This window comes from Dipodomys ordii, unplaced genomic scaffold (genome assembly GCF_000151885.1).
Source record: "Dipodomys ordii isolate 6190 unplaced genomic scaffold, Dord_2.0 Scaffold85, whole genome shotgun sequence".
NCBI classification, from domain to species: Eukaryota; Metazoa; Chordata; class Mammalia; order Rodentia; family Heteromyidae; genus Dipodomys; species Dipodomys ordii.
The window spans coordinates 4397497-4421081 of NW_012267301.1; the positions used below are offsets into that span (position 1 = coordinate 4397497).

The 23585-nt window shown below is 40.8% G+C and overlaps 1 protein-coding gene across 1 annotated transcript in view; it reads left to right on the forward strand.

The window, feature by feature from the left end:
• Positions 1–23585, forward strand: part of Htr4 (5-hydroxytryptamine (serotonin) receptor 4, G protein-coupled) — a 223922-nt gene that overhangs the window by 134711 nt on the left and 65626 nt on the right. The window contains exons 9-10 of the mRNA XM_013025489.1: positions 4383–4575; positions 22136–22296. Coding sequence (XP_012880943.1) covers positions 4383–4575; positions 22136–22296 — 354 coding nt within the window. The remainder of the gene's footprint in view (positions 1–4382; positions 4576–22135; positions 22297–23585) is intronic.

Sequence of the window (23585 nt, forward strand, 5' to 3'; positions counted from 1 at the left end):
GGAAAGAAGAATGGCCAATAGACACATGAAGAAATGCTCAACATCTATGGCCATAAAAGAAATGCAAATCAAAACAACACTGAGATACCACCTCACCCCAGTTAGAATGGCTATAATCAAGAAATCTAGTAACAACAGATGCTGGAGAGGATGTGGCCAAAAGGGAACCCTACTGCATTGTTGGTGGGAGTGTAAACTCGGGAAAGCAGTATGGACGTTCTTCAAAAGACTCCACACAGAGCTCCCTTATGACCCAGCAATCCCACTTTTGGGCATTTACCCAAACAATCACAAACAAGGTTATACAAAAGCTACCAGCACAACCATGTTTATCATAGCATTATTTACCATAGCTAAGATAGGGAACCAACCCAGATGCCCCTCAGTAAGTGAATGGATCAAGAAAATGTAAGATATATATGCATATATCTATATGTATTGATACGTGTATATATAATGGAATTCTATGCCTCCATCAGAAAGAATCACATTGCACCTTTTGTTAGGAAATGGAAAGACTTGACAAAAATTATATTAAGTGAAGTAAGCCAGGCCCAAAGAAACATAGGTCCCATGGTTTCCCTTATTTGCAATGACTAGTATATCTGAGACAAGCAAACAAACTGTAGTATACACAGTGGTGGGATCTCCTGTACAACTCCTTTCAATGATTAGCTGACAGTTGAATAGAATGAATACAAGAAGCTGAAGCATATTTTGTTGGAAGCGGGTGTTAAAGGGAAGGGATCAGATAAATGAAGAGAGGAGGGTGGGTGAATATAGGCATACTATTAAATGTATATATGTAAAAATGAGATCAGGTAACTTGATGGGATGGATAGGGCTGGGACAGATGGAAGCATGAAGATCAAGATGCTTTGTCTCATTCTTCGATATAAAAGAAATAGAAAGACTTGGAAAAAATTACGTTAAGTGAAGTAAGCCAAGCACAGAGAGACAAGGGACACATGATTTCCCTTGTATGTGGAAGCTAGATTTAGTTTACAAACTCATAAATACCATACATTGAGTGGTATGCAAATGTATACAAATATATTAACTGAAATATGGTAGTTTCAAGGGAGATCTCAAATCATGTGATTCCTTAGAAAGCCAAAATCAAAGTTCAGCAAAATAAAACACAGGAAGTGGGTATTCAAAAAGGGTGGAGTCAAGGGGTAGATGAATGAAGAGGAGGAGGAGAATTCAGTCAAGAATTCAATGTATATCCTATACAATTAAGAAGAGTGAGGGAAGGGAGGGGCGGGGAGAATGTTGACAGGGGTGATATTGATCAAGACATATTGTATTCATAAACTGCTTTGTTAAATGACAACTCTTTTGTACAACTATCTAAAGATAATAATAAAACATTTTAAATTGATGTGTTGAAGTGAAACTCCTTTGTGCAATGACTTCAATAGAATAAATAATAATAATAAAAAATTAAGAGTACAAATGAACCACCATTCTCCAAATGACACAGGAGAATGAGCTGAGCTGATGAATCCAGAGGCAGGATTTGAAAGTCAGTGAAAGCTGTGGCTGTTCGGTGCTAGGGTATGTGTAGTGTAATTTTTGGAGCATGTATGTTTTAGAGGCTCTTCTGTCATTTGTCGCAAGCATTGCCTAAATATGCTACAATATGGTCCATAGGTTGCTGGTCTAGGAAGCCACATAAATTAAACGTCTCCTACATGGTCCTGTCACTGGCTTTAGGGATATCTAATAGCATGGCGCAGGAGAAGTGAGGGACTGATTGAAGGAGAGAATCTGAACGCAAATCTGTCTACCCTTCTGCAAGCCTCCATTACTGCCTACCCACCTTCCTCCAACCTCCTCGGATGCGGACCTTCTCTTAGGGATTGTGTGTCATGCCAGTGGGAGACACACTGACTGTGAACTGGAAGGAAGAGACTTTCTCTTCAAAATCCTCTTGCTCTTTGAGATGCTAACTACTCCCTACTTCTCTGACACTAACCATAGTGCCACATTGCCCTAAATATTTGCCTGCCACCCTCCCAACTCCACCTCTTCTTCCATGAGCTTTCGTGTTCAGCACATTTATTTTTCTTCTCTGCTCTATGCACATTTGTTTTTCTACCAGTTATGGAAAAGCTCCAGTACATTCTTACTCATCGAGCCTTTGCTCTGCATGCTATTTATATATTTGTCATTTCAAAAGCCCTCAGCCAAATTACCACATTCTGTCATAATCATCAGCTATCGACCAGGATGGATTTTGTGCTACCTTGTGAGCTAGAGGACCAAGACAAATGTCAATAACCTCCACACCTGTCTGAAATGAACCAGAAAGATGAAGGAGAGGAGCTAGAATTTATGGAGTATATTCCTCTTGCCAAGTATTTCATATTTATTTTCTTAATCCTCACAATGATTACAGTGTACAGGAGATGATTATGAAATGGACTTTTAAATATTGTCAGACTTCAAAATATGACTTGGATTCTCTGTATGCTTTGGAGAAACTAATTTTTTAAAAGTCTGTAGATGGCCAAGCACTGATAGCTCAATCCTGTAGTCCTAGCTACTCAGGAGGATGAGATCTGAGGATTGTGGTTCCAACCCAGTCCAGGCATGAAAGTACATGAGACTCTTATCTCCAACTGACTACCAAAACAGCCAGAAGTGGAGCTGTGACCCAAGTGGAAGAATACTAACCTTGAGCACAAAAACTCAGCATTTTTGTGCCCTGAGTTCAAGCCCCAGGACCAGCACACACACACACACACACACACACACACACACACACACAGTCTATAGATAATGTCAACATTCATGCATAAAATGTAGCTTTAAAAAATAAACAATGCCCTAATGCCCAACTGAGAAAGTGGTTTAGAAATTGGATTAAAGAGAAGTACTGAGTTTGGGAGAAGGAAAAGGAGGAGGAATAGGAGAAGGAAGAGGAGGGGAGAATGAGGATGGGGAGAAGGAGGAGAAAGAGGAGGGGAAGGAGGAGTTGGAGAAGGAAGAGGAGGAGGAAGAGGAGGAGGAGGAGGAAAAGGATGAGAAGGAGGAAGAGGAAAAGAGGAAGAAGAGGAGGAGGAGGAGGAGGAGGAAATGCCCTTATGTTGATTGCTAGAGTTTGAGCTTCTTTCAGGGAAGGACTAGCCTGGGCATCTTTTCATTTGTTTCTTATATATTTGTTGTACTAGGCAGCGACAATATTGAAATGAGTAAGGCAGTGTGATGGGGGAGGGGGTACATACCTTTAAATGAATCATTAAATATTAGTATATTGAAAGCTATAATCTGTAAATATAAGTTGGCATAGAAACACGTAGAAAGAGAACAGTATTTTGATTTTAAAAAATGGCTTCCAAGAAATAAGATAGTTAAACTAAATACCAAAGGGAGGCAAAGAAGGGTAACTAAGGGTAACTAAGAAGTGCTCACAAGTATAGGACATGCCCTGGAGATGGAATTGGGGATTTCCCTGTCATGGAATTGATTATGAGGCTATGTCAGAAATAAAGTTGGTGAGGTAAGCAGAGACCAAACTATAACTGTAACACATCAAGGTTTAGAATTTGTCTAAAATTGCAATAGGAATATGATGCAAGGTTTTGAACAAGGGAAATATATTAACAATTTTTCTCTGTATGAAAACTTGACATTTTGACATCAGCCATAAGGCTCATTGAGAAAGAATAAGAACCAAGGCAGAATTATGACTTAAGAGGATAGATCAGAGGCTGGGAAGGTGGCTCAGTGGTAGAGTGCTTGCCTTGCATGCCTGAGGTCCTGTGTTCAATTCCTCAGCACCACATAAGCAGAAAAAGCCAGAAGTGGCGCAATAGCTCAAGTGGTAGTGTGCTAGCCTTGAGCTGAAGAGCTGAGAGACAGCGCCCAGGCCCAGAGTTCAGGTCCCACAACTGACAAAAAAAAAAGGTAGATCATTCACTTATGCATACCATAAATGATTTTTAGTACCTGTATGTGCTAGAAATCTGTCAGTTTCTAGGTACCCGTGGCTCTTGCCTGTAATCCTAGCTAGTCAGGAGGCTGAGATCTCAGATCAAAGCCAGCCTGGGCACAAAAGACCATGGGACACATCTCCAATTAACCTGCAAAAACTTGAAAAATTAGATAAAATAAAAACAGAAGGGTACGTATGACTTAAGTGGTAGAGTGCCATCCTTGAGTAAAAATGTCAAACAAGAGTGCAAAGCCCTGAATTCCACTTCAGTATTGGCAAAGGAAGAAAGGAAGGAAGGAAGGAAGGAAGATAATAAACATCATGGAGGGGCATCCCAATGTAGTGTGTGTGTGGGGGGGGGTAATCAATAATCAAGACAAAGGAATAGACAGTGAGAAGATCTGCCATAAATGTGTGTTCAGGATTCTTCCCTCTACAGAAGTGAATCTGGGCAGAGGTCTGAAATGAGGGGAGGAGCATGTTCAGACACACATGACAGCAGAGAGATCCAGATGGGTTGGGAGATTCAAGACCAGACGGCTCAGATGAGAGAACAGAGCCTGACTGCTGCTGATTCCTCATCGAGACCTGGGAACGCAATGCCTGGTGGGCAGAGAGTGGACCACATGCGGGTAGGGGCAAAGTTTAATAGGGGAAACTACCTACTTGTATATGGCATACACACAAAGAAAGTAAATCTTAGTCAGTGGGCATGTGACAGTTTCTTTTTTTATTTATTTTTTATTTATTTTTTATTGTGAAAATACTGTACAGAGGGGTTACAATTACATGGGCAAGATAATGAGCACATTTCTTATCAAGCATTGTAGCCTCCTCCTTTGTTTCCTCTTCCCATCCCTTCCCACCTCCTCCCCTGCCCCCCCACCCAATCCTCCCCACCCCCCCCACCAAAGTTGTAAAGTTCGTTTTCGACATGACAACTTGTACTTCTCATTGTTGGAACGGGTCCACCTGTATCCTTATTTAAATGACTTGTTTTTCCCTTTCCCCTCCAAACAGTTTCACAAGGCCAAAAGGCTACAGAGGATATATGGGCCAAAAAGTTACAGGGGATACGCGAGGCCAAAAGGTTATAAGAGATATCTGTGAGGTCAAAAGGTTATAAGGTAGGTTTCTATGAGGTCAAAAGGTGTCAAAAGGTGTACAGGCACAAAGGTTTTACCCATAGAAGCGTCAAAGTGTTGTTTTATGTGTTTATGGCGCCATGAAGAGGGGGCAGAAAGAGCATACCTCAGCACCTCTCCTGACTGCGGTGTCTGAAATACAAGACTGAAAGAGTTTTCTCTTTCCCCCCTTGAGGCAGGCGGCTAGGTGCTTGACTGTGGCCAGAGCTTATGGAAAGTTTTCTCATTCCTCATCTAACACACATGACCTCGTAAGCACAGAATTCCTCAGGAAGGGTCACGGGAGTCTGTGTCTCCAACACCTGATGTGACATCAAGGAAGCGTCAATGCTGGAGCAGTATGAGAAGAAAGAGATGTTGGGAGAAAGCAGGAGCAGCCTAGGGAGGTCATTTGGGCCATGGCTTGTAGCTAATGCTGTCCACTGGGTGACAAGCCAGCTCAAGGGTAGTGAATATAGAAGTTTTATATCTTAGTTTGAACACTGTGTGTGTGTGTGTGTGTGTGTGTGTGTGCGCACGCGTGCACAACAATCCTAGGGCTGTCTGTCCCCTGAGCTTTTGTGCTTAAGGTAAGCACTCTACCATTGGAGCCACAGCTCCACTTCCAGGAAAGTTATGAGTGAAAGGAGCTAGTAAAGAATGACTACAGATGTTGGCCCAAGCAACTGGAAGGCTGGATTTGCTTTATGTGGAGATAAGAAGCAGGTTTGAAGTAAGGGAAAGCAGGAGTTTGATTTTGGACATGCTAAATTGAAGTTAGCTGATGGACTAGTTGATATGTGAAAACAAGAGTGAGCAGGAGGGGCATGAATGGTAGCACCAGGCAAAGACAAAAGAAAGACTTCAGTGGGATATGAATAGCAGATTGGAGAAAAATGGTTTATTCCAAGTAGATAATGGCACGGGTGAAAGAAAAAAGAAAGGAAAGAAAAAGAGAATGCCGTGCTTGGGTTCTGGCCTGCCCAAGTGGAGTCCAGGTGTTTTCCACTTACTGAGGGAGCAGGGGAGTGGGTGGCCTCAGCACCACAGGCTCCTCTTAGTGTACTTTCTAGGCGTAGTTTCTCTATTCCACATTGATCCTTAGATCAAACATCATTTTCCTAAAGGAGAATATCCATTCTTGTCATGAAGGGCCAGAATTTGAGCTTAGCTGGTCCTAAAGTCCGGTCATAACTATTCAACTTCTTGTGTAGTATGAGAGCAACCATGAAAATACAAACATACAAATGAATATAGCTGTCTTTCAGTGAAACCATCTTTACACCAAATCCTATAGGCTGAACATGCTCTTCTGGTCATTTTCTAGCCGTCTCTGAAGCAGAGTAATAGTAAGCAGTTTTCCCTTTCTTAAGACATAAAAGACAGCCATCAGTGGCTTATGCCTGTAATTATAGCTATTCAGGAAGCTGAACACTGAGAAGCCCAGTTTAAAGCCAACCCAGGCAGACAAACCTGTGAGACTCTTATCTCCAATTAACAACCAAAAAGCTGGAAGTGGAGGTATAGCTCTATACAAGAGTGTAAGGTCCAGAGTTCAAGATCCAGTACTAGCACTAACAGGCACATACATACATACACACACACACACACACACACACACACACAATTTTTGCATAGAAGCAAGGGAAGCAAAGAAGCCATAATACATTGCCACAGTGAGCCAAGTTCCTGGCTAGATATATAACATTGCCTATAGTAAGCAGAAAGAACTTAACAGAGTATGGGAAACACAATTTATCTTTTAATGTTTGTCTTTGGCATGTATGTTTGATAACATTAGAGAGAATACATGTAATTCACACTTATCCCTTGCATTGGATTTCTTACAAGCTTAGGACTAACTTCAAAGAAATGACCAGCCAAATATTTAGCATAAAGGAAGGTATTTCTGTGCTTAATTAGCATTTTCCTGAGCAAATGTGGGTAAAGAAATGTTTACAAAACAAGCCAGAATTGTAAATATAAACAACAAACAAACAAATGAAAACTGTGTCAGTAACCATTTCTCTGTTATACTGCTGGTGTTGTTCTTAAGTGAGATCCACCTCTAAGATGCAGTATATGAGTGCTAATAAAATGCAGTATATGAGTGCTAATATGTAGCGTTTCCTTTCCAACAAGGACAGAATCCCTAGTAGGGAGAGTGTTATGGAGTGGTGAGGGTCCAGCATAACTTCACCTTGTCACCTTGCCCTCTGTTCCTGACTTTACATGCAGACATGGCCTCAGAGAACAGCATCTTTGATCCACATACCTTTTGCCCGTCCCCATCTTTTAACTCCATTGTGTCTATACAGACACATCTTCTATGGGCTTTGAACTTTATGCCATACCTAGTATGTGTGATCTTTAGGTCCTCAAAAGCCATTAGGATCTGCCATGAGAATTTTTTAAATTTTATTGTCAAGGTGATATACAGAGGGGTTACAGTTACATAAGTAAAGTGGTGAGTACATTTCTTATCGAATTTGTTACACCCTCCCTCATTTTTTCCCACTTTCCCTCTCCCCAATCCTTCCCCCACCAAGTTGTACAGTTCATTTCCAACATATTGTCCTATGAGTATCACTGTTGCATTGGTTCACCCTTTGTCCTTTGTCTCACCATTTTATTGTTCCCCCTTCCCTTCCCTAATTCAGATAAACACATACAATACCCAGGGCACCAAAATCAAATACAGTGACAACAGGGGATAAACCACAGGAAACAAAGCACAAAAGAAAAAAATCACAGTACATTAAAAATAACAACAACAAAGGAAAACCTCTTATTTCCATGTCTTGGAGTTCATTTCATTTAGCATCTTCTTATATGGTCATATGTACATAGCTATTGAGCTATTCTGCTCATCTACTAGGATTATCCTAGACATATACTAATTATTACACAGGAGGGAAGTGAAGGGATCTGTTTCTTTGGGTTTGGATTACTTTTAATCCATATGTCTGCAGCTCAGAATTTCCTCATCATCACCAGCTGTGTACCCCTCTACTCATCACCCTTATTTCAAGGCCCTCAGAAACAATGTGGAAAGAATTTCAAACTTACAAAGCAATTCTATTACACGTACTATCCATCCCAGTAAGATTTAATCTTTTCTTTTTACAAAAACTTTGAGTTTGCACTTGGGTCCTTACGCTTTCTAAGCAGGAACTCTACCATGTGAACCACATTGTCAACCTCTTTTTGCATTGGTTATTTTCAAGGTAGTGTTTCACTGTATGCCCAGCCTAGTTGCCACTGGGCTATTTGGGCTTCCCTTATCTCCTGGGATGATAGACACAGATCGCTGGGCCTAACCATTTTGCTCCTCCCTTAGGGTGACAGGTGTGTAACACTGCGCTGACAGGTATATAACACATGCCCAAGCTGCCTTCAAGCTCTGCTCCCCTGCCTCTGCCTGCAAAATAGCTAAGATTATACGCTTGAGCCACTACACCCAACTACCATCTCTCTCATTAAAGGAAGTTTTTTTTTGGGGGGGGGGTCCAGTCGTGGGACCTGAACTCTGGGCCTGGGCGCTGTCTCTCAGCTCTTCAGCTCAAGGCTAGCGCTCTACCACTTGAGCCACAGCACCACTTCTGGCTTTTTTCTTGTTGCTTATGTGGTGCTGAGGAATTGACCCCAGGGCCTCAGGCATGCAAGGCAAGCGCTCTACCACTGAGCCACCTTCCCAGCCCCTTAAAGAAAGTTTTTTCACTTCCAAGTTCACATGTTTGTAAGTTTATAGATTGGAATTAGAATAGGTAAGTTTAAATCCTAGCTCCACCATTTCATAGGCATGGGATATTGTCTCCTAACCATGCCAGAATATCCTAAAAAAGAAGTCTCATGATGTCAGATGGCATAATTATGAGGACAAAGTAAACCAGCATGAAAAACATCTTTCATCTCTTGCTGCTTACATGTTAGGTGCTCCATCCATCAGCATCAAAATCTCCATCCTTCTAAGCAAGAGCTCCAAGTTGAGGACAAATGCCCATCATTGCAGGGGGATTTGAATGCTGAGATCAATGGCATCTCTTACAGGTCCTAGCTCAGTTGTCCTCAAAGTACAGTGTCCAGGCCACCAGCTTCAGTATCACCTTGGAACTTGTTAGAAACACAAATCTCTGGGTTCCCTCCCTAATGGACTGAACTATGGATGGGTCATAAGTTGTAGCCAAGCTCCTTACATGATTCTACTGCTTGCTGGTGAGTCATTCAGGAGCAACACTGCTGTGCTGCATCTTGATTATGGAACAGTTCTGTTGATGTTATTCAATCCTTCAACAAGGAAACACATTTGGGAAAAAATATGACACTAAGCAGTCAGCTAGAAGCCAGGTGCTAGTGGCTCATGACTGTAATCCTAGCTACTCCAGAGGTTAAGATCTGAAAATTGCTGTTGAAAGCCATCCTAAGCAGGGAAGTCTGTGAGACTCTTCTCTCTAACTAACCAACCAAAAGCCAGAAGTGGAGCTGTGGCCCTAGTGTTAGAATGCCAACCTTGAGTGAAAAAGCTAACTGCTCAAGTCTTGAATTCAAGTCCTAGTGCCAACACACACACACACACACACACACACACACACACACTAAACAACCTAAAATCTTACTGAAAGAAGACAAAGTAAAGTAACATAAGGAAAACTGTAAGAAATATTCACTCCACAGAAAAGATTGCTACCTATTTTGAAAATAGAGGATTCTAAATAAATGTAACATCTACAACATATGGAGAATGTTAAAAATAAACAACAATCATACAAATGGTAGCAAACAGAACCTAATTTATTCAGAGTGTGTTATAGGACGTGGGCTAGCCAGCATTCCTGTTCCTTGCATTTAACAAAGACTTAAAGGAGGGAGACTAGAAAAATCTTTGTGGGATGAAAAAGCCCTGTTTGGAGGCTGATGGTATGCAGGAACAGGAGATGTAAGAGCAAGAAGTGGATCTATTCTGTAATTGGTTAGGGAACCTATTTGCCTTTCTGTGTTTGATCTTGAGTTGGTAGTACGGGGAATAATTGAATGAGTCAATCATTCTGGATGGTTATTGCAGAGATTGTCATTGTATCTTGTTATATATCATCTGGCCCTGGTTTGTATGTTCAATCTCTCAAGAAATGCACATGTGTAAAGTAAATAGCATGTGCTTATCAAGGATTATAGTTACATTATTGCTCATGTTATTGATTAGAGAGGAAACAGTTACCATATGCATAGACTCTGCTGTCTCTGCTTTAAAGATACCTTAAAGACTATTTTATATGAGAAATATCAACACGAACATTATGAGCTCCCCTCTCTTATGTGTATTCTAGCTGTCATGAATTTTGTTCAACTGTCATGGTAAGGAAGAAAGTACATGTATGATATAATCAGTTGTACAAACAAAAATACAATGAAAATGAAAGCACTGGACAAAGTTAACAGGGACGGGTGATTTTTCTCAACACGAATATTGTAAGGACTGAAGGGTGGGGGCAAGAGAATTTTTAAGAAATCTGATTCTAGCATTGGTGGCTCATACCTATAATCCTACCTACTCAGGGTCTGAAATCTGAGAATCATGGTTCAAAAGTAGCTCAGGCAAATCTGAGATTCTTATCTCCAGTTAACCAGCAAAATGCAGGAAATAGAAGTGTGGCTCAAGCAGTAGAGCACCAGCCTTGAGTGTAGAAGCTAAAGGAGAACGCGAAGCCCTGAGTCAAGCCCCAGTACTGGCATAAACCAACAACACAACCAAAGAAATGAGAGGTGCGAAGACAGAGTCATCTGTGTTTGATGACTGGCCTTACCCAGATTCAAAAACCAACTTCATCTTTTGACAGGCGTTTTGTAGCTTGGAGTGAGGTGTCGGTTTAAGTTAGGCTCCTACTCTCCTTAATGGAAGCATTAGAGTGCTGTCTTCCTTCATATTTACGTTTCTATTAAGGCAGATTATAATTATTTTTTATTTTCAAAACTTCAAATGGCTGCACAAGGATGTTACCATTTGACATGTCCATTTATGTGTACATTTATACTTCTTGATGGGAGTCACACTTTCCATCATTGTCCCTCATTCTTTCTGTCCCTTCCCTCAGACTCATTTCACATTTCCACTTCTTGTATCACATACGTACATTGAGTAGTCTATCTGTATTTGTCCCTTGTTCCATTTTTCATTCGCCCTTCCCCTTCAGCTAGCTGCCTCTCTTCAAATTTGTTTCAGTTTCCTGATATTCACTTTACTAAATTCTCTCCCAGTTGTTCAAAAGGTATACTCCTACGATCTAATTGTGTATACATGCACTCTAAGGGATGGATTCCAAGCCCTTAAGAATGAGAACTCTAGTCGGGTGTTGGTGGGTCATGCCTGTCATTCTAGCTACTTAGAAGGCTGAGATTTGAGGATCACAGTTCAAAGCCAGCCCAGGCAGGAAAGTACATGAGACTCTTAACTCCAGTAAACCATGAGAAAACCGGAAGTGGTGCTGTGGCTCAAGTGGTAGAGCGCTCGCCTTGAGCTGAAGAGCTGAGGGACAGTGCCCAGGCCCAGAGTTTAAGCCCCATGACTGACTAAAAAAAAAAAAAAAAAGAACTCTAACTCTTAAAACTATCAAGAGAGTTTTGACAAGTTTGCATCTAACAAGGTCCCAGAAAGAATTCCCAATTACATGCTTCCTCAAGAATTCCAGAAGAAGGTCGTTCAGAGCCAGAAATCAGGAGGAAACCCATCTAACGTTTAGTGAATTTTAAGGCCATTACAGTCTATATCTAATCTTTTATTACAGGTAATTTTAAAAATACAAATTTAGGCAGACTTTTCAAAATAAATATTCTTGCATTCTTTGTGCTGACTGTTGATTGGTCAGAGAATGATGCACTCACTTTCTCCCTCATTAGCATGCAATTATTTCACCCTAAACTGTGCAGTGGTGGGCAGGATGGTGAGAGAAACACTCAAGGAGGAGCCCTGGAGCTGCCTGGAGCCCTGGGGACGGGCTGTGTGTGTGTTCAAGGGTATTTCTCATGTAGGTGGCACTACAAGCAGATGGGCAAGGAGGCTCTTCTACAGAGATTCTACTCTACCGAGTCCTCCAGGCAACATAATTTTATTGGAAAGTTTATTTGAAGATAGAAAAGAATCCGTTTCCCTGTCTCCTCGCCACCTTTTATTCTCCTTTTATTCTCTGGTAGTTATGGGCAACTATCAAGGAATAAGGTTTTGTTCATTTGTTTTTATTTAAGGCTTTCCTTTCTTCTTGGTTCGATGAGGTCACACTCATCTGGTGCTCCTTAGACAGTTTTTTAAATTGTTATTATAAAGATGATGTACAGAGGGGTGATGGTTACATAAGGCCGGTAATGAGTACATTTCTTTTTGAATGGTGTCACCTCTTCCCTTACTCTCTCCCAATTTTCCCCTCCCATTCCCCACCACAAGTTGTATAGCTCATTTTAAACACAGTATCTAGTGAGTATCACTGCTGCATTTGTCCACCTTCTGTCCCTCTATTTTGTGCTCCCCAAAACAGATAAACTTACAAACAAGACAAAGGTACAAAAAACAATGACAGCAAAGGAGAAAAAGTAACAAAAAACTATTGTTTCCCTCCCCCACAGTATAACCCCTGCTTTCACTATATTTGATGTCAGTATAACTTGTGGAGGAGAGGGGGGAAAACAGTTGTTTAAGGATACAGGTGGACCTGATGTAACAACGAGAAGTATAAGTTGTCATGTCCAAAACGAGCTTTACAACGTCGGTCGGGGGGGGGGGGAGGGGGGTAGGAGAAGGGTTGGGATTGGGGGGGAGGGGGGAGGCTGGGAAGGGATGTGAAGGGTAAACCAAAGGAGGAGGCTGCAATGCTTGGTAAGAAATGTACGCATTATCCTGCCCATGTAATTGTAACCCCTCTGTACAGTATGTTCACAAATAAAAAATAAATAAATAATAAAAAAACTATTGTTTCCATTTCTTGGAATTCAGGTTGATAAGTATCATTTTATATGATACTATGCACATAGCTATTGAGGCCTTGTGATCCTCTTCAAAGTATATCCTCCTTTGGTCTCTCTCACTGTGTGAATGTCTAGAGTCCTGTGTAATTTAGCATGTCCAAGTATTTTTTTTTGTTGTTGTTGTTTGTCTTTTACCACCCCGTGTATTTACTTGTAGATTTATAGGCACATTCTAATTACAAAAAAATGAGGAAGGGGCTGGGAAGGTGGCTCAGTGGTAGAGCACTTGCCTTGCATGCCTGAGGCCCTCAGCACCACATGAGCAAAAAGAAAAAAGCCGGAAGTGGCGCTGTGGCTCAAGTGGTAGAGGGCTAGCTTTGAGCTGGAGAGCTGAGGGACAGCGCCCAGGCACAGAGTTCAGGCCCCACAACTGGACCACCTCCCCAAAATGAGGAAAACCTAGAAAGCCTGCAGAATGGGAGAAAATTTTTACCAGCTATTCATCAGACAGGAGACTCATATCTAAAATATACTTAGAGCTCAAAAAATTAACCCCCCCCAGAAAAATAAATCCTCAAAGAAACAAATACATCAGCTAAAGACTTAAAGAGAGACTTCTCAGAAGAAGTAAGGTTGGCCAATAGAAACATGAACAAATGTTCAACATCTCTAGCCATGAAAGAAATGCAAATCAAAACAACATTGAAATTCTACCTTACCCCAGTTAAAATGGCTGTTATCAAGAAAACTAATAACAGATGGTGGTGGGGATCTGACCAAAAGGCAACTCTACTACACTGTTGGTGAGAATATAAAGTTATTTAACCACTCTGGAAAGCAGTATAGAGGTGCCTCAAAAGACTAAACAAAGAGCTTCCCTATGATCTAGCAATTCCATTCCTAGGCATTAGACCACAAATAACAACACACTAAAGCAATAGACAGATAAAGGCAATAAAGACAAATATAGGCAATAGACCACAAATAAGACCACACTAAAGCAATGATCATAAACATGTTCATTGCAGCATTGTTTACCATGGGCAAGATATGGAATCCTAGATACCCCTCAGTAAATGAATGGATCAGGAAAATGTGGTATATACATACAATGGAATTTCTTCCATCAGAATGAATAATGTTGTGCCATTCATAAGGAAATGGAAAGACTCAGAAAAATTTATACTAATGAAATAAGCTAGACTCAAAGAATCTTTTTATAACTAGCATACATTCCTTGTACGAGAGGGATTTCATTGTGACATTTCCAGCACACATTACATGTCAACAGCCTCACTTTTTCTATCATTCTTCCTTTTACCCTTTTCTTAAAGCAATTTTATAATATTCAATGTAAAATGTACATATGTAAAAATAAAACCTGAGTAGATGGAAGGCATGGGTGGGGTTGGGGAGTGATGGGAAGAATGATAAAAAGGGTGATCATTGATCAAGATACGTTGTACTCACAAACTGACATGTTGAACTGAAACCTCTTTGTACAACTATTTAAATACAATAAAAATAAAAGTAAAGTGAAATAAAAATACAAATAAAAACCAATTTCTCTATCAGACCCTCGTTTACTTTCCTGTCATTAATTTTTAGTGCATATTAATTGTACCAAAGAGTTTCACCCTTAGGACTTTCCATATACATTATATTGGTTGGTCATGGGGTTTGAACTCTGGGCTTGGGCACTGTCCCTGAGCTCTTCAGCTCAAGCCTAGTGGTCTGCTACTTGAGGCACAGCACCACTTCCAGTTTTCTGGTGGTTAATTGGAGAGAAGAGTCTCATGGACTTTCCTGCCTAGGCTGGCTTTAAACTTTGACCCTGAGATTTCAGCCTGCTGAGTATCTAGGATTACAGATGTGAGCCACCGGTGTCCGGCCACATACATTATATTTTAATCAGAATAACTTCCTCTATTCCTCTTTCCCCATCTCCTTGCTTTCTGTTACTAACACCATTCAGTGAGATTCTTCATGCCATCTTCGTATAGAGATGCCATGTATTTCAGTATTACTCACCATCTTTCACTTTCCCCCTGCCTTTTCCCCCTCATCAGCTCAAACAGTCTCATAGTCATAATCAAGTCATATGTGTATGTCTAAAGTTTAGATGCCACAAAAGAGTGAGGATATGCAGTATTTGGCTTCTTGAGCTGGGCTTATCTTATTCAACATAATATGCTGATGATATAGTTTCATTTTCCTTTGTGGCTAAATATTTCTCCATCGTATATATGTACCTTATTTTGTATTTATTCATTGTCTATTGGAAACCTAAGCTGATTCCACCATTTGGCTATTGTGAATAGAGCTTCCATAAATGTGAATATGCTAGTATCTTTCTTACATATTGATTTAGACTTATCCAAATATATGCCCACATGTGATATGACAGGATCCTAAGGTATATCTACTTCTAGTTTTTGAGGAACCTCCATACTAATTTCCATAATGGTGACATTAGTTTACAATGCCACCAACAGTGTATAAGGGCTCAGTCCCCACCAGCATCCTTGCCAGAATCTGTTGTTGTTTCCTTGATGACAGCCACTTGGACCTGGGTGTGATAGAATCTTAGTCTACATTTTTTCTCAGTTATCTTCTGCTGGTTTCTCTTTCTCTACCGCTGGTTTCTTTAACAGAGTTCCCCAAGCCCTGGTCTTGTTCTTGAATGATCATATCCTTCTCTATTATTCTAAATCCCGTAGAAATGCAGGTAACTCCATGAAATGTAACTCTACTTTCATCCCTTCTGAGTTCCAGAAACAGGCAAAGAATGGTGTATTTAAGATCTTCATTCTACTGTCTTACAGCTAGTTCACACTTAATGTGTTTCCCATTTCATCAAATTGTACCAATATTTATACAGATATGTAAATTAGGAATACAGTTTTCATTTTTTACATCTTTCCACCCACCTGGCAATCTATTATTCTAATCCATCCATTTACTCTTCAAATACAACTTATTCCACATGCTCCTCTCCAGCATGTGCCATCATCTTAATCTAATACTCTAAGCCTTTGTTCTCTTTTACCTGGATTTTCCCAAAGACCCTGGCCAGTATATTAGTTATTCTCACATGATCACCCCCACCCCCATTTCATTGCTCAGATTTGGATTCCTGTAACTTAGTTATCTTCCCTGTAGAGTAGCAGCTTCTGACAGTGCATTTCTAACACAGCCCTCAGAGTCTAGCATTTGGCCAGTTTTCTGAGCTCATCTTAGATGCTTTCACTTTTCTCACTCCCCTCTGATAGGGAGCCGAAAAAGTATGTTCTGTTTCAGGCTCTTTGTACTTTCTTTCCACTTCTGCTTCCTCTAACTCTTGAGTCCTCGCCACCATCAGAATTTAGCTGAAATCATCTGCTGTGTTCCTGGGCTATCCCTAGCTGTTCTCTGTCACACCTACATATTTAGGCCATTTATAGTTTAGTTCTTCTTAAGTATGCTTCTGCAACCAGCAGCATAAACAAGTATTACCTAGGAGTTGGTTAGAAATACAGAATCTTGACAGGTGTCATTGGCTATGCTTACAATCATAGATGTTCAGGAAGCTGAGTTCAGAGGATTGAAGTTTGAAGCTAGCCTGAGCAGGAAAGCCACTGAAACTCTTATCTAGCCAAAAGCTAGAAGTGGAGCTGTGGCTAAAGTGGTAGAGAGCCGTCTTGGATCAAAAGTCTAAAGGACAACACCCAGGCCCTGCCCTCATACCAGCACACAAAAAAAACAGAATCTAGATTTTCATAAGATCCTCAGTTGATTAATACAATCCTGGAACTTGAGAGGCTAGCACTGTGAAACACTAAGTACAGCACATGCATTTTTTAAAACTATCTTCTAGTCTTTTTGAACCCATACTATAAGCTCCCTGAGAGCAGGAAGTTTGTCTTTTTCCACACAGTGTCTAGAATAGAGATGATACTCAATCCATATTTGGTGAATGTGAGAGTCCTAATATAACTCTGATTGATCCAGGAAGAAACTGAAGCCCACAGAGCTTTTTTAGAGCCACACAGCTTGCAGTTAACCAAGCCAGTGCAAAAACAAAGTATTCTTAGCTCACAAGGAAGTGTGTTAGTGTGCTGGTGAGTAACAAAGCACAGCTCAAGTTCTTTGCTTTTGTGCCCTGTGGGCTTCTGATATAAATAACAATATGACTTAGTTGTATTTTACTATGTCACTTGAAGTCGAATCTCATGGACACTCACCTATGTGGAAATGTACCCAGAATAGTATCTTTATGCTTTATATCTCTAAGAAGAGTTTAAAATGCCTACATAGCCATCAAGTATATGGAATTTCTCTATTAATAACTGAAAAAGCAGAAAAGAAGTCAAAATTTCTTATAAGAATGGCTTATAAGAGAACCAATTTCATGTTGTGGTAGCTATTTGCCAATATTCCTGGAGGGGTCAGAAGTAGCCCAAGGATCTCACACGGATTTTGCAAAGATGGCTCCAAATTTAATTATTCTTACTGAACTTACATTTATCTTACTGGACAGTTCTACCTAATTAAAAAAGTTCTTTCTATGATTAAGTTTTGCTTGTCACTCACAGTTTAAAAGTTTAATTATTTGTAGCTTCTAATTGGCATGGCATAAATGAACCATAGCATTGAATTCAGGGCCTTCTAACCCTAACATCTCTCTTGATTTGAAATGTATGTTCCCTACAGAGAGGTGCTCATTATCGAAATGCTGAGTGGTTTTTCCCTCTTAGAAGGGGCAAAGCAGCACAGAGAAGACAATTCTAATGCTGAAGGAGGCTTGATGAAGAATCCGGGGTTTTGTTGGTGCTGGTGGCTTCTATATAATTAGGAGGCTGAGATCTGAGGGCTGTGGTTTGAAATCAACCAAACAGAAAAGTCTGTGGGACTCTCATCACCCATTAACCACCAAAAAGCCAGAAGTGAAGTTATAGCTCAATTGGCAGAGTGCCAGCCTTCAGTGAAAAAGCTAAGAATACCACCCAGACTCTGAGTTCAAGCCCTAGTACCACCAGTACTGGCACACACAAAAAAATCCACACTATAAGGATATTGTCTGATCACCAACTCTAAACAAGAAAGGAACCTAGAATTATGCAGCCCCACCTGCCTGAGAGAGAGAAGCCCCTCGGGACATGATATATGATCATTTGTGTATTTGTTTTAATGTAACTAAAGAAATAAGATAAAAATTACTATTAATGTATAAAATAATCATGTCATGTATACATTTATTTGAATGATATTAAATACATTAATACTGTAAAACTGTTATTGTAACTGCCATTTTCAGAGCTTTTCTGTTGTCCCAAACAATAATTTGTACGTATTAAATAATAATTCTCCATTCCCCGTTGCTCAACCCCCTGAGAGCTATCATTTTTCTTAAGAATTTGACAATTATTAGATTTTCATATAAGCAGAGTCCTACAATATTGTTATTTTGTCTGGTTTATTTCACTTAGCATAATGTTTTTAAGGTACATCAGTGTTGAAGTATGTATCAGATCATCATTCCTTTTTATGGCAATGTCATAGTCCACAATATGTGTATATGCCACATTCTTTTATTTATTTATCTACTAATGGGCACTGAATTGTTCCCACCTGTAGGCTCTTATGAATAATGTTGCTTTGAATTTTGGTAAACAAGTATCCATTTGTAAGCCTGATTTTAGTTCTTTTAGATATATACCTAGGATTAAACTTCTGGGTTGTATGGTCATTCTACATCTACCTTTTGAGAAACCATCAAGCTGTTTTCCACTGTGGCTGCAACATTTCATATTCCCACAGTAATGTATATGGGTTCCAACTTTCCCTGCTTTCACTGCTATGTTTTTTCATGTTTTGTTGTTGTTATTGCTTTGTTTTTGCCATAGCCATCCTAATGAGGAGGAAGTAGTACTTTTCCCTTCCCCTCTCCTCTCCCCTTCTATCCCCTTCTCTTCCTTCTCCCCTCCTCTCTAGTTCTCTCCACTCCTCTCCTGTTCTCTCCTCTTCTCTTCTCTCCTTTTCTTTTCATGCAGGTCCTGGGGCATGAACTCAGGGCCAGCGTGCTGCTGTCCCTGAGCTTTTGTGTTCAAAGATAGTGCTCTACCATTTGAGCCATAGCTTTACTTCCGACTTTTTTGTTGATTTTTGTTGTTGTTGTTGGTCTTGGGGCTTGAACTCTGGGCTTGGCACTTTCGCTCAGCTCTTCAGCTCAAGGCTGGTGCTCTATCACTTGAGCCACAGCACCACTTATGGTTTTCTTGTGGCTTATTGGAGATAAGAGTCTCATGGACTTTCATGCCTGGGCTGGCTTTGAACCATGATCTCAGATGTCAGCCACCTGAGGAACTAGGATTACAAGTGTGAGCCACTGTCATCTGGTGGTTATTAATTGGAAATAAGAGACTCATGGACTTTCCTGCGTGGGCTCGATTTGATCCTCAGTCTCAACCTCCTGAGTAGCTAGGGTTACAGCATGAGGCACTGACACCCAGAAAATGAAGGTTATCTTCAACACTGTCTATGCCAGGGAGCTCAAACAACACCAGGGTGCTATTGCAGACCATCCTGAGTTGATGGGAAGATCTTTTTTTTTTTCTTTTTGGTCGGTCGTGGGGCTTGAACTCTGGGCCTGGGTGCTATCCCAGATGGGAAGATCTTTTATTTTTTTTTAAATTTTATTTTATTTTATTTGTGAACATACTGTACAGAGGGGTTACAATTGCATGGGCAGGATAATGCGTACATTTCTTACCAAGCATTGCAGCCTCCTCCTTTGTTTACCCTTCCCATCCCTTCCAGATGGGAAGATCTTTTATATCTAGTATTAAGTCTTGCCCCTCCTCTAGCAGGGATATTTACCCTACTTGCACTTCAGAACCATTTCAGAAAAACATTCTGATATTCACTTGTGAACCAGACCATTTATATCAGTATCACTGAGGATGTGTGCCCAGCATCAACAGATAGTGAAGACTGAAAACCATTAACTAAGGTTGATTTGCTGGCTGGAGTCATACTTCACAAAGTGAGATGGGCAGTCTTGTCACTGAGCTTCTCTGGCAAGGCCCTGACAAGCAGCCAGCCCTCTATGCCTACTGGCAGTGCTAACTCCTTACTCTCCTAGACCTGTTATCTGCTAACTCTTTATATAGTTTCTGTGGATCTATGTACTGTCTCTTCTTTTTTATCTGTGGTACTCGGGTTTGAACTGAGGGTCTTGCCCTTGCTAGGCAGACAAGATATCACTGAACTATACTGCCAATGTTATTTTTCACTAATTATTTTCAGGACAGGGTGTTATTTCTATGGCAGATGCATACCGGAGCCCCAGTCTGCCTAATGTCTTCCCATTATTTCTAGAACCACAGGCACGGACTACCATGTCTAGCTTCCCTTCATATGGAGATGGAGTCTCATGGACTTTTCTATGGAGGCTGGCCTAGAAGTTTGATCCTCCCCAATCTCAGCCTCTCACCTTGGGATGCTAGGGAAGCAACACTGCACCCAGCTATGTATGAAGGAGTGCCTGGAATGTTTGTATCTGGGTCAGTCTTGAACCATGATCCTCCCTTTCAGAAGCTAGACTTTTCTTTCTTGCTGTAGTTTCCCTAGGAAATACAATGGCTGACATAGAATAGGTGCCCAGAAAATAGTATTGTATGAACAAATCTGAAAATTTAAACTTTAAGTAGCAGGCCTGTGGATCATTACAAATCACAATCTCTAAAGCTTCTCTTCTCTGGATGAAATCTCTGTATTTTCAGCCAATCTTAAAGACACAGCAAATTGGGCATTGAGGGCTCACACTTGTATTCCTAATTACTCAGGAGACTGGGATCTGAGGCCCACAGTTCAAAGCTAGCCCGGACAGGAAAGTCCATGAGACTCTTATAGCTCAAGGACGAAGCCCAAGCCTTGAGTTCATGCCCCAGTACCAGCACAGATACACATACACACACACACACACACACACACACAGACACACACGCACACACACACACACTGCAGAATAAACTTCACCATTGTGAATATAGTGTCCTTCATTCTACCTGAAAACAATCAAGAATGTGTTACATATATCTCCTCATATTTCATACCCTGTACAACAGACATTGTTCCAGACACTGGGAGCTATCTTGAAAAAGATAACCAAAGTCAGTCTGTGGAGGCAATGTATAAATCAATCAGTAAGTCATTTCAGAAAATAGTTTATGCTATAAAAATTAGAACTCTTTGAGAAGCTTTGAGCCTTCTTTGAAAGAACTTTTTATCGTACGATGACAATAAACCCCCTTTCCTGTAATTTTTGCATAACTTGTAGATATTATGCTTTCATTGATAAAATACACTCAATTTGAGTTAATAAAACCAAATTCTGAATTCTCACTGGGAAAAAAGTGTTTGTAGAATTAAGTCAAAAGCAGAATTTACATAAACATTAATTGGAACTTTGACACAAGTAACGTGTGCTTGGCACCAAAAGAAATGTAATTCAGGGAGAGGAAAAAAAAAGCCCCTGACCTGACTTGTGGGTTGCTGTTTCTCCTGTGACTTCAGAGAACCTGAAATCAGTTTGTCCAGGCAATCTGACACAAGGACAACCTCCACGCATGGTCTTCTCTCCCAGCATCCCTGTAAACAACAATTTCTGCATGGCCTAGAATAGAGTTCCATAACCAGGATGACACTTTTATTTGTTTATAAGATCCTTGCTCCAGCCCTGCCCTTCATTCATCCCCTTTCCTTCATCCGATATGTAAATGATACACTGACAACATAGAAAACAGCCTCACGGGGCTTACATTGACTGATTCTGTACATGTCCCCACAAACTGACTGTGATTTACTCTTTCACGATAGTTCCCAGTGCCTGGAACAAAATAAATAATCAGAATGAACCAAAAACATCCCTGAGTACTTGTAAGGTCTCTGAAGAAAATCTAGTAAGCTCACCCCTAGAGGCCTCCTCCTGTCATAATGTAGGAGCTCTCCTGGGTAGCTTATCAGATGGTGGCTACAGACATTGGCATATGTGCACGTTGCAACTGATGGTGATGTTCCCTTCCCAAAGATTAAAAAAAAATGACTTTTCTTTCCATTGTCCCCGACTCTCCTCTAGTTCTTCATGGTTTTTTGTATGCTCTTTTCTTCCAGTTCCAAGGAGGGCTTCGGGTCAGTGGAGAAGGTGGTGCTGCTCACATTTCTTTCGGCAGTCATCCTGATGGCCATCCTGGGAAACCTGCTGGTGATGGTGGCTGTGTGCCGGGACCGGCAGCTCAGGTGGGTCAGCATGGGGGAAAACTCTTAGGAAGCACAGGTGCAGCACTGGCTTTTCCCTGGAGAGTTAGGTTCCTTGAATTCACAGTTACAAAGAATATTCATGGGAAGAGTTTGAAAATGTAAAATTGACAATCTCATGGAGTGCTACCCGTGCAAACACTTCAGTTTCCTTCCTCTCTGTTTTCCTATATGACATTTCACTGGGTCATATGGTTGTGATCACTATTTATTCAACCCTAATCTAATCCAGCCTCATGTTACAATTGGTTCAGAGAAGGGGTGATTGAGTAGTGAGCAATGGAGCTATATTTTCTCCTACATTAACTTCACCCCTGGCTACAATTAGTATCATCTCAGATGTTTTCCAAAAGTGTTACAGAGTGATATCAGTATGTGTTGTGCAAAATTTTGTAAGGAACATGAAAAAAAACTATGTGTTGTTAAAATCCTAATTTCACTTAGCACTCATTGAATGGACAGAGACGTTATCCACCCAAAGCTCTTGAATTAACTGATTTGAGATGAGAGCTGGGTGCATTGATTACATGTTATGGCTATTTAATGGACATCTGGATGTCTATTAAAGTCATTGGGTAATCTAGGAGCTGGTAGCTCATGCCTATAATGCTAAAAGTCCCTGAGACTCTATCTCCAATTAATTAACAATAATCCTGAACTGGAGATGTGGCTGAAGCCAAGCAAGGGCATGAGACTTTAAGTTCAAACTCTGCTACTGGCATGCCCCCTGCCCCTCACACAGATGATTTTAGTATGGAGTAAGAGGCACTACTCCCTAGAAGAGGATATGAGATACCTTTCTGAGCAAGCCATGCCTTGATCCTAGGGTGACTCAAATAAAATGTAAAAGCATAATTCTGGCCCAAATCTGAGACATGTAATAACCTATCTATGAGCAGCAAATGGTGGGATGTGACCAATGGGCATGTACCTTCAGACGGCTCCCTAAGCCACTGTGGTATGTAAATAGTCCAACAGCTGGAAGAGAGAGCTTCTATGTAAAGAGCCTGAGTGAAAGCCACCATCCCAGACCACAGGGATACAGTCATCTACAGGAAATGGAGTTTTATTGTCAGCAGGGTTGACAAGACCATGTCTTTTACAGGAGAGGGAGAAATGGGCCCTTCCTTTGTTCAAGGTCAAGTTTATATGGGAGAGGGAGAGTGGGGAGGGCTAGGAGCGGGGAAGTAGGGAAGTCCTCTGCATGTGTGCAGCTGAATGCTAAAGCTGGCATCTAGCCATCTGTCCAGGGGTTTTCTGACAGTAACCAT